This window comes from Dunckerocampus dactyliophorus, chromosome 18, assembly GCF_027744805.1.
Source record: "Dunckerocampus dactyliophorus isolate RoL2022-P2 chromosome 18, RoL_Ddac_1.1, whole genome shotgun sequence".
NCBI lineage: Eukaryota > Metazoa > Chordata > Actinopteri > Syngnathiformes > Syngnathidae > Dunckerocampus > Dunckerocampus dactyliophorus.
Genome location: NC_072836.1, coordinates 200,433 through 218,678, shown reverse-complemented (window position 1 = coordinate 218,678; position 18,246 = coordinate 200,433). Strand labels below are relative to the sequence as shown.

At 42.6% G+C, this 18,246-nt stretch overlaps 2 protein-coding genes across 9 annotated transcripts in view; both read right to left on the bottom strand.

Moving 5' to 3' along the window:
• Positions 1–11,614, bottom strand: part of LOC129171014 (potassium voltage-gated channel subfamily C member 1-like) — a 92,535-nt gene extending 80,921 nt beyond the window's left edge. For 7 of the 8 annotated variants that reach the window (XM_054759295.1, XM_054759293.1, XM_054759288.1 and 4 more), the window contains exons 1-2: positions 11,592–11,613; positions 10,015–10,785 (exon numbers count right to left, since the gene is read on the bottom strand). In XM_054759295.1, the coding sequence (XP_054615270.1) occupies positions 10,015–10,557 (543 nt within the window). In that variant the 5' untranslated portion in view covers positions 10,558–10,785; positions 11,592–11,613. Of the gene's footprint in view, positions 1–10,014; positions 10,786–11,591 lie in introns of all 8 variants that reach the window. The other variant, XM_054759287.1, reaches the window with a different exon arrangement.
• A 2,351-nt stretch (positions 11,615–13,965) lies between these two features.
• LOC129171018 (apoptosis regulator BAX-like) lies at positions 13,966–18,236 on the bottom strand. The gene is made up of 7 exons (XM_054759302.1): positions 17,967–18,236; positions 17,784–17,814; positions 16,805–16,969; positions 16,539–16,677; positions 15,804–15,908; positions 14,996–15,148; positions 13,966–14,932 (listed from the first exon to the last, which is right to left on the bottom strand). The coding sequence occupies exons 1-6, from the start codon at positions 17,995–17,997 to the stop codon at positions 15,008–15,010; spliced, it is 612 nt and encodes a 203-aa protein (XP_054615277.1). The 5' UTR covers positions 17,998–18,236; the 3' UTR covers positions 13,966–14,932; positions 14,996–15,007.
• Positions 18,237–18,246: the final 10 nt, after the last annotated feature.

Here is an 18,246-nt window from a genome sequence, read left to right as displayed (position 1 = left end):
ATGTGAAGGAAATAAAAAAAGACAAAGGAGGAAAGGAAAATGTTGTCATCTTCCTGCGCTGCAGCACTGCAGGCACTGGACTGCTGCATTGCTGGCAGCACAGATGCAGCAGTAATGCAGTAATGCAATAATGTAGTAATGCAGTAATACAGTAAGTACAATGCAGTAGAGCGGTATTACAGTAATGCAGTAATACAGTAAGTAGGCAGATCTTTGCCAAATAGCCAGAGGCAGTTGTGCCACAAGCGGCCAATGTCAGGGTGTGCAGCTGACACACTACAACATGGAACGGAACATGTGTGTCGTTGAGAAGCAAGAAGCATCTTTTTCTATTTCACTTAAACAGCAAACAACAAAGCGACTGATGATGGCCAGCATTTCCTCCTCACTCTCCTCCTCTCCCAGCCAGCCCACCAGCCAGGGCGAGTTGGCTCCACCGCCAAAGAAAAATAAACAAGCAGGAAAACCTGAAGCAAAAAAACACCTGAAGGTGCATTCACTTCCTTTTCTCTGTCTTTCCTTTCCTTGCTCACTTCTTGCTGACTACCACTGTCCCTCCTTGTGTGTGCGTGTGTGCGTGTGTGCCTGCCTAAGTGTGAGAGTGTGAGAAAGGGAGAGGGGGGGTTACTCCCTTGGTGGTTTTAAGAAGAGAACAAGACCTTGGGGAAGAGAAAAAGAGAGCAGGATGCCATCATCTCATTCTAAACACACACGTGCACGTACACAACACATGCACGTACACAATTCATCCCAATGTAAACAAGTCATGTGAATAAAGTTTGTAAATGAATTGTATTTGTTTAGCCAGCAGAGTTTTACGTATTACGTAATGTATGCGTTCATCACACATTACTCCTCACCTCATCTCAAGACTTGGAACATCACGTGACATAACGTCACACTGGCTTTTCTTCATGGTGACGCACACAATGCAAACCATTCACATCCATTTCATGTCCTGCACTTGTTTACAAAAGGCTTTCTTTCTTACTTCAACTATACATCTCCTTCTTGCATCTTCACTGAGCTCACACACGCACGCACACGCACGCACACACACACACACACACACACATATTCCTTTTCACCCTTGTGGATTAGAGAAAATATCAGACAAAATTGCAACCTCCAATCATTTTCTATGTCGCTTATCCTCACTAGGGTGGCGGGGATACGCTGGAGCCTATCCCAGCTGACTTTGGGCGAGAGGAAGGGTACATCCTGGACTGGTGGCCAGCCAATGGCAGGGCATATATAGAAAAACAAAGATAAACTTGAAGATAAGATAAGATTGAAGATAAAATAAAAACACGTTGGTGTTCTGTGATGGAGCACAAAGAAGCCATGGACAGCGTTAGGACCAACAACAAGCGGATAGCATGATGTGTGCATGTGTGTGCATGTGTGCGTGTGTGTGTATGCAGGAGGAAAAAAGCAGACTGTGCAAAAGTGGTAAAGAGCAGCTTAGAAAGGAGTATAAGTGACCTTGCTTCTCTGCTGCTTTACAAACGACAGTGAGAAATACATTCTATGTTCTTTCTATGAAACACGCAGCTGATGCGGGTAACCAACAGCTTTCTACTGCTACTTGATGTTTTCTCACACTGATGTGTATCCGTGTACTTTCATACCTTGCCTTTCATCACAAAGTATACATGCAGCAGTATCTTGCTATCACTTGCTCTCAATTGGTGTTGTTGTTTATCAACCTGATCATAATACTCACTATATACTATATATATATATATATATATATACACATACATACATATATATATATATATATATATATATATATATATATATATATATATATATATATATATATATATATATATCGGGGGGTATGCGCTGGAGCGTATTCCAGTGATGGCTGATGGCCAGCCAATGGCAGGGCACATATACACAGGGCACATATACAAAAACACACATTCACACTCACATTCATACCTATGGACAATGTAGAGTCGCCAGTGAAGCTAACATGCATGTTTTTGGAATGTGGGAGGAAACTGGAATACCGGGAGAAAACCCACGCACGCACGGAGAGAACATGCAAACTCCACACAGAGATGATTCGAACCCAGGTCTTTGAACTTCCATCACAGTATCTGCTTTGAGCCTCCACCAGTGTCTCCTTTGATTCTCTATAGTATCTCCTATGACCTTGCATCAGTGTCTCCTTTGATTCTCTATAGTATCTCCTATGACCTTGCATCAGTGTCTCCTTTGATTCTCTACAGTATCTCCTATGATCTTGCATCAGTGTCTCCTTTGATTCTCTATAATATCTCCTATGACCTTGCATCAGCGTCTCTTTTGATTCTCTATAATATCTCCTTTGATCTTGCATCAGCGTCTCATATGATTCTCCACAATATTATTTTGAAATGGTGCAAAAATAAACACTTGCGAGAATGACTAATATGTGAAGTGTTTTTTGTCAATGAAAGTATAAATGCAGTAAATCGTCTTTTCCACACATATTGTGGCCAGTACATCATATAACATCATATGCACTCATGCGCTGCAAACGTGTGTTTTATGGATGATTGAGGATGCTGGTTGGCTGCCAGCACAGATCATACAGTATACAGTATACAGGTTAAATACTACTTCTGTCTTTAAATATACTGTAGTATTCTCTCTCTCTCTCCCTCTGCTGTGATGTAAACAGAGAAAAAAAAGACAGAAAAAAGCTCTGTCGCAGCAGGATCCTGAAAAGCACGAGGGGGGTGGGGGACCCTGGCGGATATATTGCCTGTAGCGCAACAAAAGCCGTTGTGGGAGGGGGGGAGCTGTGAAGCGTAGTGGTTAGAATGTAGTGGTTAACATAGCAACACAAATGCACGAACACTGCCCCCTGCACTGGGGGCTGTAGGGTTTAAAAACTTACACAGTGGGGAAAACAACGTTGCCAGTGTTTACATGCATGTGTACAAGCATGTGACTGTGTACAGTATGCGCGTGTGTGTGTGTTTTCTTGTTGTTGTTGTTTAAATGACCTCCCATGTTGAACCCGCTTCAATTTTAAATGTCAAAAGGACAAAATAAAATGGAGTGCAAAATAGGCATGACATTGTTTTTGCTGCAGGTGCAATGATGATTAACACCACAGACATGAAATCACTGTACTGTCATCAAATATGCCAAATATCACTTCATACTTTGATCTCAGCAGTTTATCTCATGTTTGCTTTCAACACCTACATTAGACGTGAAACCACACACGCAGTACCCAACCTTCTATTCTGTACACACAACACACCCATTACTCCCACGCTACACATTAAAGGTGCAGTACAGGAAGTGTTTATGGCGTCACCTGCCTACCCCCTAAAAATATAAGGTAATCCCTTATTTATGACGGCTCATTGGGTCCACACCCAACCGTGCTTGATAAGTGAATTTCCGCCAAGTAGGATTTCTTTTTTATAAATTAGTTAGAGCATAGAAAACAAATACACTTTTTAACATGATTAGAGTACTCTAGACATGAAATAACACCCCTATAGTCACCTTTGCACTCCTATTACCCAATATAGTAGACATTATAAGAGAAAGTAAGACATAAACAAGATTCATGCTCATGTGTGTGTTCTGGTGTGTCCATTTGAGTGGCGGGTGGACAGGAAGTGACATCGAGGGTTCAGAGTTGAGCTTTAGCTTGGCGTGGGTTACAGCGCAACAGTAGCCGTGTTAGGGATTATTGTGTCTGTTGTGAGATCATTCAAAGCTGCAATAAAAGCCATCAGGTCTGGTGCTTGTTGGTCTCAGCCAACATTACAGTAACATTACTGCCACCTAGTGACCAGTGTACAATACTACATATCATCACAACCTCTTTCAGTGCATCTTTTGAATGCCTTATATTTGCATTTTACTTCATTTGGCCATTTTTATGATGGAAAATGCTTCATTTAGGCAAGTATATGTAACATTTGCTTAAGTATGCATATTTTTGCCTAATGGTAGAGCATATTCAACCACAAAACAGCAAGATTTATGAAATAATATATTTTTGAAAAGCTGTGATAGCGTGGTGCCACGAAATTCAAAGTGTGAAGCGGCGAGGGTTACTGTACTGCAGTGCAGGCTAGTCTTTGGCTAACAATAGTGTCAAGGAGAAGCCTGAGCTTGAAAAGCATCTTCCGTGGTTAGTGTCCTGTTTGGGAACATTTGGCCTTCTCACTAAAAGACGGTACACTTCAAACAATAATCATTATTCATACATTCATTCTTACTGTTGCACATGTCTGCTAAAAAGAAACCTTGCGTACTCCAAGATATCAAACATGTTGCATTCAAGCTATGGGACAGGTAGCATCCAGGATATCAGACAGGTAGCATCCAGGATATCAGACTGGTAGCATCCAGGATATCAGACAGGTAGCATCCAAGCTACCAAAAAGGTAGCATCAAGGATATCAAACAGGTAGCATCCAGGATATCAGACAGGTAGCATCCAAGCTATCATACAGGTAGCATCCAAGCTACCAGACAGGTAGCAGCCAGGAAATCAGATAGGTAGCATCCAATCTATCAGATAGGTAGCATCCAGGATATCAGATAGGTGGCATCCAGGATATCAGACAGGTAGCATCCAAGCTACTAGACAGGTAGCATCCAAGATATCAGACATGTTGCATTCAAGCTATGAGACAGGTAGCATCCAAGCTATGAGACAGGTAGCATCCAAGCTATCAGACAGGTAGCATCCAAGCTATGAGACAGGTAGCATCCAAGCTATCAGACAGGTAGCATCCAAGAAATCAGACAGGTAGCATCCAAGATATCAGACATGTTGCATTCAAGCTATAAGACAGGTAACATCCAAGTTATGAGACAGGTAGCATCCAAGCTATCAGACAGATAGCATTCAAGAAATCAGACATGTTGCATCCAAGATATCAGACATGTTGCATTCAAGCTATGAGACAGGTAGCATCCAAGTTATGAGACAGGTAGCATCCAAGCTATCAGACAGATAGCATCCAAGAAATCAGACATGTTGCATTCAAGCTATAAGACTTGTAGCATCCAAGCTATGAGACAGGTAGCATCCAAGCTATAAGACAGGTAGTATCGAAGAAATCAGACAGGTAGCATCCAAGATATCAGACATGTTGCATTCAAGCTATGAGACAGGTAGCATCCAAGTTATGAGACAGGTAGCATCCGAGCTATCAGACAGATAGCATCCAAGAAATCAGACATGTTGCATCCAAGATATCAGACATGTTGCATTCAAGCTATGAGACAGGTAGCATTCAAGCTATGAGACAGGTAGCATCCAAGTTATGAGACAGGTAGCATCCAAACTATCAGACAGATAGCATCCAAGAAATCAGACATGTTGCATTCAAGCTATGAGACTTGTAGCATCCAAGCTATGAGACAGGTAGCATCCAAGCTATCAGACAGGTAGCATCCAAGAATCAGACAGGTATCATCCAAGATATCAGACATGTTGCATTCAAGTTATGAGCCAGGTAGCATCCAAGTTATGAGACAGGGACAATGAATGGAAACGTTTCCCACAGTCACATCATCTATTACGATATCATCTATCAGCTGATATAATTTTGCATAAAGGCAAATCCTGCCACTGGTTTTCATGTAGCTTCCTTGAAGGATTGATCCACTATTGGAGTGTTCGAGTGGATCATGTTGTCTGACTTTCTTGCTGGGAAGATTTTTGTCCAGGACAAGTTTTCTTTTATTTAATAATCAAGCGTTTTTGGTTGAGCTTTTAGCTGACGTTGTTGTGGTTGCGTGGATGTATACGTTGTATGTATAGTGATGTAGTGGTTAACATAGCAACACAAATGCACGAACACTGCCCCCTGTACTGGAGGCTGTAGGGTTTAAAAGCTTACACAGGGGAGAAAACAACATTGCCAGTGTTTACAGGACAGTACAAGGATGTGACTGTGTAAAGCATGCGTGTGTGTGTGTGTGTGTGTTTTGTTGTTGTTTATTGCTTTGAGGTGTAGTCATTGATTGATTGATTGATTGATTCATTCATTCATTCATTGGATGGCAAGTGAGAGGAAGGAAGTAGGAAGGTTTTGCACACAAAAGATCGCCACGTGCCTGAAAGAGAGGCTAAGATGCAGCGGATCAATAGAAGGGTACGAGCCTCACGCATGCCAAGCTCAGCAAAAGAGAACTGAGGGGGTGGTGGAAAATGACCCCCCAGCCTTTCCCTCTTCTTCTACTCCTGCGTCTTTTACTCCATCCTGCAAAAAGCTCCTCTCAGTGTGTCGCTCTGTCCTGCGCAGTACAGCACAGTCAGCTACTACAAGCACTGCGGTATTCTGCTATAACACACACACTCAGCTGGATAACACCCACCAATCAGGTGGGGGGGCTGTTGGAGAGAAGGTGGGGTGGGGGTGAATAGCAATAATCTGCAATCCAGCACTTGGCAACTAAAACCCTGGCAACGTTCTACCATCTTCTACTTCTTCTAGCCTCACATCATTCTCATGCACACCTGGCAACCTCAGCCATCGTTCTCATGCAAATATCAACACGTGAGAACCTCAGCCATCGTTCTCATGCAAATATCAACACATAAGAACCTCAGTCATCGTTCTCATGCAAATATCAACACATGAGAACCTCAGTCATCGTTCTCATGCAAATATCAACACGTGAGAACCTCAGCCATCGTTCTCATGCGAATATCAACACGTGGGAACCTCAGCCATCGTTCTCATGCGAATATCAACACGTGGGAACCTCAGCCATCGTTCTCATGCAAATATCAACACGTGAGAACCTCAGTCATCCTTCTCATGCAAATATCAACACGTGAGAACCTCAGTCATCGTTCTCATGCAAATATAAACACAGGAGAACCTCAGCCATCGTTCTCATGCAAATATCAACACATGAGAACCTCAGCCATCGTTCTCATGCGAATATCAACACGTGAGAACCTCAGCCATCGTTCTCATGCAAATATCAACACATGAGAACCTCAGCAGTTGTTGTCATGCAAAGAGCAACACATGAGAACCTCAGCCATTGTTCTCCTGCAAATATCAACATGTCAGAACCTCAGCCATTGTTCTCCTGCAAATATCAACATGTCAGAACCTCAGCCATCGTTCGCATGCAATGATGAATGCATGAGAACCGTGAATGGTATCATGATGAGCACCAGGTTATCATGATAAGTATCATGGTATCCTAATGAGTACCAGGTTATCATGATAAGTACCACGGTATCATGATGAGTATCATGGTATCATGATAAGTATCATGGTATCATGATGAGTATCATGGTATCATGATAAGTACCACGGTATCATGATGAGTACCAGGGTATCATGCCAAGGGGAAGTTGCCATGACAGGCTTCGAAGGCCACGGTGTACGTTGAGTCATAAAGTATTTAGGATGGAGAGTTTGAGCTGTGAGACATTGTAGATGAGAGAGTACATGAACTTTGGGAGAGTATTTCTTTTTGGGAATCGTCTGCGTGTCATCTCTTCCACAATCAAAGAGACCAAGGAGAGATGGTGACAGAGATGACAAAGAGGAAAAAAAGGCCACTTTGTCAATGAAGCTTGGATCTCGTACCTTTTCATCACACAGTCTCACTCTCCCATGTAAACAAACCCCCACTATGCTTTGTATCCCAGCCTGGTCACTGAAAAGCACTGAAAGATTTCACCCGCTGCTGCTTTACTTTGGTTGAACATCTCCAAGGATCAGCCAGGATCAACTTCAACACAATTCATTCAACAAGGTCGCATACACAGGAAGATCAAGTACACTTACAAGAGCTCTCCTGCAAACGATTGGGGTGTAGTGTACTTCTAGGATTGGGGTGTCGTGTACTTTTAGGATTGGGGTGTCGTGTACTTTTAGGGTGCATGGGTATTATAATATTTATCTGATCATACAAGCTGATCTTACACGTATAAAACATGGCTTGCCTACTCCATCCTGATGACAAGAGTCCAGTGTGATATGAAACTGTGTGTGTGTGTGTGTGTGTATCTAAGGGGGGTTACGTGTATTGAGTTAATGATTAGCAAAGATGAGAGTAAAGTGTATTTAGAAATGATTGTACAGAAGCTGTATAGTTTCACAAAGGGTTCAAGACGAGTAGTAAAGTCCAAATAAATAGCAAATGTGCTTGGATGTTCAAGCTTTTGAGTGAAAAGATTGCTGTTTTATGATTGAATGGGTGTTCCAAGGCTGCTTGGAGTTGGCAGACCAATGCAAGTTCACCAGCGCACGTGAGCGTGCATGAACAACATGAGGAGGAGGAGCCAAGCTGTTGACGTCCATGAATAAAACAATTATAAAGCATAAAAATGGCCACTATTGAAGGCACAATTCACAATTCAAATATCACAAAATAAAATAAGGTTTCCAAACTTTATTGGGGTGATACAGGTCTGGATACCAGACCAGGAAGTTGGCAGATGATTTGCCACATCGCCGTTGGAACATTCTGCAACTCTGCCAAGTTTCTTTGTTCCAATGCAGCGTTTTGTTCCACACTGTCAGATAAAGGAGATGCTCCATTTGGCTTTTTAGCCATCCAGTACTTCCTTACCAATACCGATACCAGTCAACCCATGTGGTACTGGATGCATCTCACTCATAAGCACTGTTTGTGCTAAAGACAACAAATACTGCAATATGCAACACACCTTGGAGAACAAGTACTGGAAAAGAACTGGAGACCAGCCATCCCATTACAGTGTGCATGTGCATGTGCATGTGCATGTGCATGTGCATGTGCATCAAATACATTCAAATGTGTGCACCATTTTATAAGCACTTTCAAAAGCAACATGAGCAAGTCAAAGGGACTTTGCAGCCTTGAGCAGATGAGTTTTGAGAGTCATTAAAGATGTTGTGGTGGACACGAGGGGGCATGTCTCTCACCCAGTCGGCAGTTGGTATCCCAGGTTTTGGGCGTGCTATAAGGAGATGTTTCATCTTTGTCATGCAGTTGCTGTGAGCAGTTGAGAAATAAAGCCTGCATGAGACCAAACATTGAGTCGTTCTTGCAACTGCCACAATATGAAATATATTTTTCACTAATTATTGCGGTTGTTTAAACATTCACTATTTCTACTTTTTCTATTTTCAATGTGGCCCTAATCCTCCTTCATAATCTTTCATGTATGAATAGAATATTGCCTATCAGTGTTTACAAGGGCCAATAAATCATGGGGCGATCCCTGGGCTGCACTTTGGACACCTCCACCCACGCTGCATTCGATCAGGATCCATATTGAGATAAATATAGCCATAGATCAATTTAAAAATAGATACATAGGAAATCAATATGCGAGTATACGTCAGTGCTTTCTTGGAAAGGAAGTGTTGTATAAAACATCAAATTCCACTGAATCACCGCATCTTGCCTCCACCAGGAAATAACATAACTAAGCAAAGTATCATCAGAATACTTGTTTACTGCAAGCACATTCATCTGATTGCACATCTCAGTGCCCACTTCATTTCTTCATGTTATTTTTAGATTTTTTTGAAATGCAATTTTGTTATTGAATCATTGAAATGTACTAACAGTGTTAACACCTATAATCCTAAATACAGTAGCATGCGTGTGCGTATATTTCATGTACTTGCTAACTGTAAGCTAAAGACGATCTCTTACTTGAAAGAGTTATGAAATGAAAGCGGGGAAACATAGCACACGTGCTGTGGAGTTGAGTCTGCGGACTGTTAGATGCTTCTTAAGAGTCGATTCATGTAACTTGTGACTTTCACTTGCAAGGTGCTTTTCTACCTTCAAGGTACTTCAAGTGCTTTTTGGAGTTTGAGTTGGCAAAAAGAGAGAAAGTGGATTGGTGATGAAAGTTCCAACATGACTTTGGTGGAATGACCCACTAAACTTGCCATCCTTCCACACTCCCGCCCTCCCCCAGTACAACGGACCTTTTCAAATAATCTATAAGCAATGTCTCCGGAGGGTGGATATTGACAGTGGACAAGTGGACAAGTACAGGACACTCACCCGGGCGTATTTGGACGAGTAGGGGTCCTCAAAGAGCGCCCACATCTTGGGCTGCCACACCTCCCACCAGGTGGCCCGGCGTCCGTCCTCCTGCACGCACAGCCGCTTGAGGTCCCCGTCCACCCCTCCGGTGAGCGCCGGGTCTTCCTCCGGTGCGTCCGGCTCGGGGGTCTCGAAGCTGTCCAGGGCTTCCTCGGCGTCGCGGTGCTGCCGGTAGTTCATCCAGCAGCACGCCTCCACGTCCGTCTCATCGATGCCCCAGAAGGCGAGCTCCTCCTCGAACAGAGGACCGCACACGTCGTTGGGGCAGTGCAGCTTCCCGGTGCGGTAGTAGTTGAGGATGAAGGCGAAGGTGGCGGGATGGCGGTCGAAGAAGAACTCGTCGGACTTGGGGTCGTAGTCGAAGTTGCTGAAGGCGTCGGGTTCCGTCAGCCAGGACAGCCGCGTCCCCGGCAGCGTCTTCAGGGTGCTCCGGTAGGTCTCATGTCGGATTCCTCCGCAGTTGATGACGATCTTCTCACTATCTGACGCCGAGCAAGTCATGGCTGCGATGGGGCATGCTTTGGGCGCTGCGTCGGGAAGAGCAGATGATGGTTCTTCTCAGGTGGGACTTCTGCTGCTTGTTGCTCTGCTGCCGGTTCTCCTGCTTGTCCCGTCCACCGCCGGGGTTCTTGTTTTCCTGTGTGTGTGCGTGTGCGTGTGTGTTGCAAGGTGTCACCAAGACCAGGAGAGAGAGGAGGTGAGGGAGGAGTCTGGACGAGATGATGGTGTCTGGGCAAAAAGATACAAATATACACATAATCATACAATGATTCCAATCATCATTCAAATCAAACGTTTTCCAGTCTTTATATATGGAAATGATATTTTGACTTCATGTATTTAGTTTATACTTTCATTTCATCAATTATTCATGAAATGTAAGTTTTTTCCTGATGAATGCACTGCACTGTATGTTCATACTATATTATGGAATTATATGCAGTACAGCAAGTGCTGCATGGAATGCATGCATGCATGCGTGCACGTGTTTGTTCAGCATGCAATGCATGAATTACTGCAAGAAGCAGTAAACACTGATGTACAGTACATGGAATGTGTATTACCATGAGGTATTTTGGACTTTTTGTCACTAAGATAATAATCCTAATAACTGTTAATAATGATGATGATGACTTGGAAAAAAGGTTGTACAGTTTGTAAGTGACCAAAATACGTGTTTATCATTTGAATATTTAACATGGCATTAGTGCTTGTACTTGTTTTTACACCCTGGCCATGAAAATACTTGCTAGTAATTATGTACACGCTGTACTGTATTGTTCTATTCTCGCGAGTATGCTGTACTGTACAAGTGCACTTGTTATGAAAATGTTGTTTGCAGCAAATTGAAAGCCAACTAAAAGGCCATTAAGATACATTCCCAATGAGTGCAATCATGTTGGAGAGAAATATTTTCATAATAAAAGTCAAAACTTGGCACGCTCTTACGTCTTTCCAATCAGTCGAACTTTCACCACCTTCATGCAGGAAGTCACATGTTCATTTCAGAAGCATCACATTCACACGTGACTTACTTGTCCATTCATATAAGGCCTGGCGATGACGTCACACCTTGCACGCATTGCATGGAGAAGTTCATATGTATACACGTATATACAGTATATATATAAATATATATATATATTTATATATGTGTGTGTATATACACTATTTACTGGATATACAGTATATAGTATATGTATACCTTTATATAGGACCAATAGGAGATAAGTGATGTTAATAAGGTACACTATGAAAAGTGTGGTGGTTGTCCTTTTGGACTGCAGCATCCTTCCTTCTTTCCTCCCTCCCTCCCTCCCTTCCTGCACCGTATTTCAATCTACTAAAACACTTGGCTCAATTAGCCGTGAGCTGGGATGGGGGGGCATGATGGAGTGTTTGACGCCCACCTCCATTCTCTCTCTCTCCTTCCGTCCAAGACAGCCCATCCAACAGCAGAGAGAGAGAGAGAGAGAGAGAGAGAGAAAGTACAGAAGCAGAGCAGTTCTTGCTGAGCTCCACAAAATGGGGGCAAAGACTGCAGACCATCACATCACTACTTCTCTTCTTCTTTTGCTGTCTATTCTCCTTTTTCATCTCTACTCCATGTCCTTGACCATCTTTCATTCCCATCCTGCTATACTAATGCAACTAATCACCCTCGTGGACTCCTCACATTTATCAATCATTGCACCAACAGTCTCTTTCTCAGCAACCTTCACTCTCCTTCAGTCCATCCTTGTCTTACTGGAGGTCTACAATCTTACAACTAGGAGTGTACTGCATGTGTATGAGTATTACTCCTATGCCACTGCGTGTTGATAAAACTAGTGTACTGCATGTGTATGAGTATTACTCCTACGCCACTAAGTGTTGATAAAACTAGGAGTATACTGCATGTGTATGAGTATTACTCTAATGAGTATTATGACACAAAGTATTTTCAACACAACCCATAGGGGGCGCCATCCATGTGCTTTACAGTCACCTGGATAAATGAGCAGCCATATGGTTGCTTTGCATTCATGTGGATTACAAATAATAAAAGAATCAGATTCATATGCGACATCATTGTGCTTTTTAATGGCGAAGCTTTGCTTTGTTGCGTCTGTGCTTCTCTGCACTCTTCTATGTGATCTTTTTTAAAAGGGAAGGATCAGTGCTTGTTTCTGAACAATCACATAACATTTACAGAGAAGAAGTCAAACGTCTGTCAGATGTGGTATATACAGTATATTATAATACAGTACGGTATACAGTACCTATGTTGCAGTATAGTATAGAGCACGTGTATCAAACTCGTGATACTCGAGACTGCAGCTTTTCTCTCCAGCAGGTGATTTAATTGAGGAGCTCCTTCCCTCAAATTGAAGGTGCTGATCATTGAAATCACCTGCTTTAGTGACAGCCCGGAAAGAAAACCTGCAGCGTCTCGGCCCTCCAGGGCACGAGTCTGACACCCCAAGTATAGAGTCAATTGTAGCAAGCACACACCAATGCCATGCTGCACTACAGCAACATCTAGTGGTCAAAAGAGAGAACTACAAGAATATTGCAGCGTCAACCCCAACCACTCTCAACCACGTGGGCTCCTCTCCATCTGTGTCCTACTGAGATGCTCATGTGACGCAGGTGGAAACACGTGATTGAGGTGATAGTTACTGGCTTCATTCTGAGAGCAAAGTTGTTGTTTTTTTTTACTAATTTTAAATGAGTCAATTGTGTTTTCCTAATAAAAGTGTGAGGAAGCCCAGAAGACTGTTGGAAAGTGAAGGTCATGACAAAGGGCAAACACGGTTGATGGGTGGTTCACATGCTGCACCACAGTCAGGAGATGGATGGTTCAAATCCCTGTGCATGTTCTCAGCATGCTTGGGGGGTTTCTGTGTGTAGTACAGCTTCCTCCCAAAACACCTTTGCGTTGATATTTCATGTTTTATTTGAAAGTACACTATAGTGTACTTCATCATCCCAGCGCAGCAAACGGCTTTTAGAAAATATCAGTGTTGGTGCGGAGGGACACGGCCTTCAAGTCTTTCCTCCTCATTCATAAAACGTAAGCAAGATACTGTATATGCAGTACTACTACTATACTTTGGAACTTATACCAGTATCAAAACTTATACTACTGTACCTAGTATCAAAACGTATATTATAGTACACAGTGTCAAAACCTATATTACAGTACACAGTATCAAAACTTATTATAGTACACAGTATCAAAAGTTATACTACTGTACCTAGTATGAAAACTTATACTGCAGTACACAGTCTCAAAACATATACTACAGTACACAGTATCAAAACTTATACTGCAGTACACAGTATCAAAATGTATACTACTGTAGTAAGCATAGTATCAAAACTTAGTTTTACATTTTTCAAATTCCATTAAAAAAACACGTCCTGTTTAATTTTGCTAAAGTTGTTTTACTGCTAAAGTACTGATGAGGGTTACATTTTTCCTTTTACGGCTACAGTACTCAAACACCATCTTTCATTGAATTCGTTTCAATCTTGTCATGGGACAATTCTATAGACAGTACACTTGGATGTACTTTAGAGTACCTGGATGTACACTGACTACTCTAAAGTACATCTACATCGCTCCCTCACTATCACGTTTTTGCAGAAAAGAATGAATGAATAAATGATGGCTGTTTGGTGGTAGACTATGACCTATGACCTAGTTATTATTAGTCAAAGATATAAAAGCCATAAAGTATGTAGTATTCTGCTCACTACAGTACGTGATGAGACTTTACCTTAACTCAACTTGCCTTGCACATGAAGTCCGCCATGGATGAAGAGTTCGACATGATATAGTGGAAAAATAGTTATTGGCGTCTTACTTCGTCCTTCTTCCCCACTTGGTTTGAAACCCTGTCTTAAGTTTACAATAGATCAACTGGAGGCTAACTAGTTAGCTTGCTATATGCTATGAGCGCCAGCTGTCACTTACGTCGCTGCAGTGATCCCATAGCCTGTGCATAAGAGCAGTGCAATGTGGTGTAAATAAAGCTAGCAGTAGCGCATCATGTGTTATTATGGCTTATCATTTTAGGCAATGGGAGTGTAACGGGGACTACATGGACACAGGGCTCTAATATTGTTAAAAGGTGTGTTTAGAAAGTCAGAAACAGTTTTTCCATGCTCTAACTGCCAAAATATTCTACTTATAAATAATGAATCCTGCGTCGTGGAAATTCATGGTCGGGTAAGGAACCAATTAACCAACATAAACGAGGGACGAGTGCACTTTACTGTCAATAAATAGTATTATCACATGACAAGACATACTGTACTGCACAGTACCTGAACTGGAGACATCATTCCTGTTGCTGTTATTCAATGATGTGTACAGTCACACCCAGGACTACACAGAAAACATCCCTTCAATAAAATACAGTATGAAAATATGCTAACGTGTTTCACACACTTGTTGCATTCGTCAGGAATGTCTGCACAGCCTCCACATGACCAAACTTCCCACGGCCACGCCCACACAGAACACCACCACCAGGCCATAGCCAGGCGACTGCAACGCCACTCTCTGCACTGACGCCGCTGCCAGCTCCGAAAAACTGCAAATCTGTTCACACAAACACGCACACACAATTACAAAAAATGAAAGTGTTGAATACGCAGGGATGCGTCCAGGTACATACAGTACAGTATTTGGTTGCATTTTGCAGGTTTGGTGTTGCGTGCGTGCGCATGGTGATGTGCACACGGTTGTGATTGGTCGGTTTATAGAACATTAGTTGCTGTGCGTATACGACTCGTTCAGAGGGTGGACCACCCACCTCTACGAACGCATTTCCTCTGATTTGGGATCAACATTTGCAATAAAAATGAGTGTTTTAACACATGGATTATTTCCAGCAACAATAACATTCCCCTTCTCTCTTCAAGTACCATTGTTCACTCGTGACAAAGGATTGTGTTGTTGGAGCTGGAACTCATCAATGTGTACCACTTTTATTGCAAATGTTGATCCAAAATAGGAAGAGTGTTGGTGAATGTGTTGGTGACACAGGAAGTCATGTATTAAAAACTGCACTTGCCAGGAAGCGTAAAGCAACCTGAACAATGTAGCAACAAGGTGGAGAGACGTATGTGTGTGTTTGTAGGACGTACCCATCCTCCATAGGAAGTAAGGGACGTATGTGTGTGTTTGTAGGAAGTACCCATCCTCCATAGGACGTAAGGGACTGTGTTTGTGTGTGTGTGTTTGTCGGACGTACCCATCCTCCATGTTCCCTAATCCAGCTCAGTAGGTTGTTCCGATAAAACTCTACCGTCCACCTTAGGATCTCCCTGACTGACTGAGGGAGACGAGCCTCCATCATCTGCTGGACACAACGTATGCTTGTTGCATCATAGATCAATAAATCATCAATCATTCAACACTTTTCTTTCCTCCAACACTTAATGAAGTGATTATCTCATTTGCATAATAAGACATGATGCATTTACAACAAGTCAGTAAAATGTTTCCGCCAGTCCCCCCCGGGACAGCTGTGTCTACAGATGTAGATTCCCACCACCAGTGTGTGACTGTGGAGTGAACAAATGAATTGGATGAATAAAGTCTGCCTAGATCTAAGAATGAATAATGAACCACTTTGGGTAGCGAAGGCACTCTATGAATTCAATCCATCATCACTATTATTATTCTTATTAATTACACTGTTATCCAAGCTGTACACAGACTACTTTATATTGTATCATGCAGTCCCTCCTTTAGTGTGTTCCATGAAAAGATATCACCAAATGTTTATACAATGTGTGGTGCTGTAGGGGGTGGGTTAGGGTGTATAACACAGTAATCTAGGGTAATCTATGTGATGTATGGCTTCCCTGGTTTTAGGATGACTTGCCAAACACCGGTTACCCTTTCAAGGCACAGAGCAGGAGAAGCTTCTTCCAAAACAGACTGCACAACAAAAATGAGTGGTGTGAAGAAAAGTCCGTCCCACCTTGAGTGCCAACTTTCCCGCCACGTAGAAGAGCACAGCGATCCTCTCCCAGGTGATGCCATGTTCAAAGACTTTGTCAGCCACTTGCTTGAATTTGTCCCACTTAGATCCCGAGGCACGCGCCACACCATCAATGGCACTGCAACACAAAACACACAGGCCTTCTGCTCTCTCATTGGCCCATCTGCATTTTGGGGATGGGCTTCGTGAAAAGGTTACTACGTACACGTGTGGAAGGAAACGTTACAAGGAAAAAAGAAACGTACTCCTGGAACTCCTTGTCATCTTTGACCCGGTCACCAATGATGCGAATCATTTTACCCAACTGAGTCACCATCTTCTGCTCCTCAATACTTTTCACTTTCACTGCCAGGGGGGTGAGAGGAGGAATATCTTCTGACGGCACGTCCCGTAGCTCTTCCTCGATCACCCTGGAGAAAGTTCCGAAAGTGACAGTTCAGACCACTGAACTTGCAACATTTCTCTTTTTTAAATCCTCCATGTGATTGCAGCATTGACCTGTTGCACGTGTTTAATGATAGCTTGTTTGTTTTGCTTGGAGGTTGCTGCATGTTTTTCCGTGTGGGAAAGTTCTGATCAGGGCGAACGAACCCACTGATCTGTACTTAAAGAAACCACAGGAATAATATGTAATAATATATAAACATTGTCTCCATATGGGGTTCATTTTAAATTCGGGTAAACAAAAAAAACTACGTATTTTTTTTATATTTGCAAGCAACCGCAAATGATTTAGTAGTCTAGTTTGTTTACATATCCCCCACGGCCCCCTATGTAAAGCCGTTATGACTCAGGTATGGTATGATATCGACAGAATTTTTTAAAATGATCATACCCGAGTCCTTATGACTAAGCTCAAGCACACCTGTTGTGCGAGGTTAGTCTGAAGACTAACCTTGCATTTAGTGTGAGTGGGTAACAAACTAACAACACACTTAACAACTCACAAGTTCTCACAAAAGTCATTGTCCGACAAGTGTTTCTTGTGAGTGGCAATATGGCGGCCGCGTGGCTTCACAAGTCATTGACCAATGGGCTATCCAGATTCTTTTAGTACAGATCAGTGGAACGAACCGAAACTAAGGGAACTTAAGGGAGCTCACGAGCTTCCTCTGGTGGCCCCAAAAATGTCGGCCGTGCAGCAATTTGCGCAACCCCCGTTTATGCCGAGGTTGTGTTCGACTGCAAAAAGTTGAACAAAAGCAGTAAAAAAGGCAAACGTACTCCTTTATCAGCGCTTCTCCGATCCTTTCATCTGTGAAGGAATTAAATAAACTTCCGTAAGTGCAAAGGTGTTAAGTGTGACTTGTTCAAATGTAAATGTCTTTTAGTTTACACTGTTGCAAAACTCTTGAATTACGTCACTTTGCTGAAGTAAAACGAGATGAGCATTTAACACAAACTTACCTGACATTGCATTTCCTTCGCACGACATCATGGCAATTCTACAAGTACACAACTTGGCACTCACAAACGCATCCGATGATGTACGAGAAAATACACTAATAGGTCACCTCGTTGCTGATGACAACTGAACTTCAACTGCTACAAAAGCAAATGTGAAAACAGAACAAAACGCCAAGTCACAGTAGTTCCGCGTCCTCTGCGGAAGACCAAAAAAACACAACTTCCTCTACTGCCATCTACTGGAGGATGCCACTATCGCACCTAAGACGAACCTTCAATT

Excerpts from the sequence above, each read along its gene's own strand:
- LOC129171018 (XM_054759302.1), bottom strand. The coding sequence starts at position 17,997 with ATGATGTCGTGCGAAGGAAATGCAATGTCAG. Across the intron at positions 16,970-17,783 it reads GGAGAAGCGCTGATAAAGGA|GGTGATCGAGGAAGAGCTAC; the intron begins GTACGTTTGCCT and ends AACTTTCTCCAG. Across the intron at positions 15,149-15,803 it reads TTAGGGAACATGGAGGATGG|ATTTGCAGTTTTTCGGAGCT; the intron begins GTACGTCCGACA and ends TTGTGTGAACAG.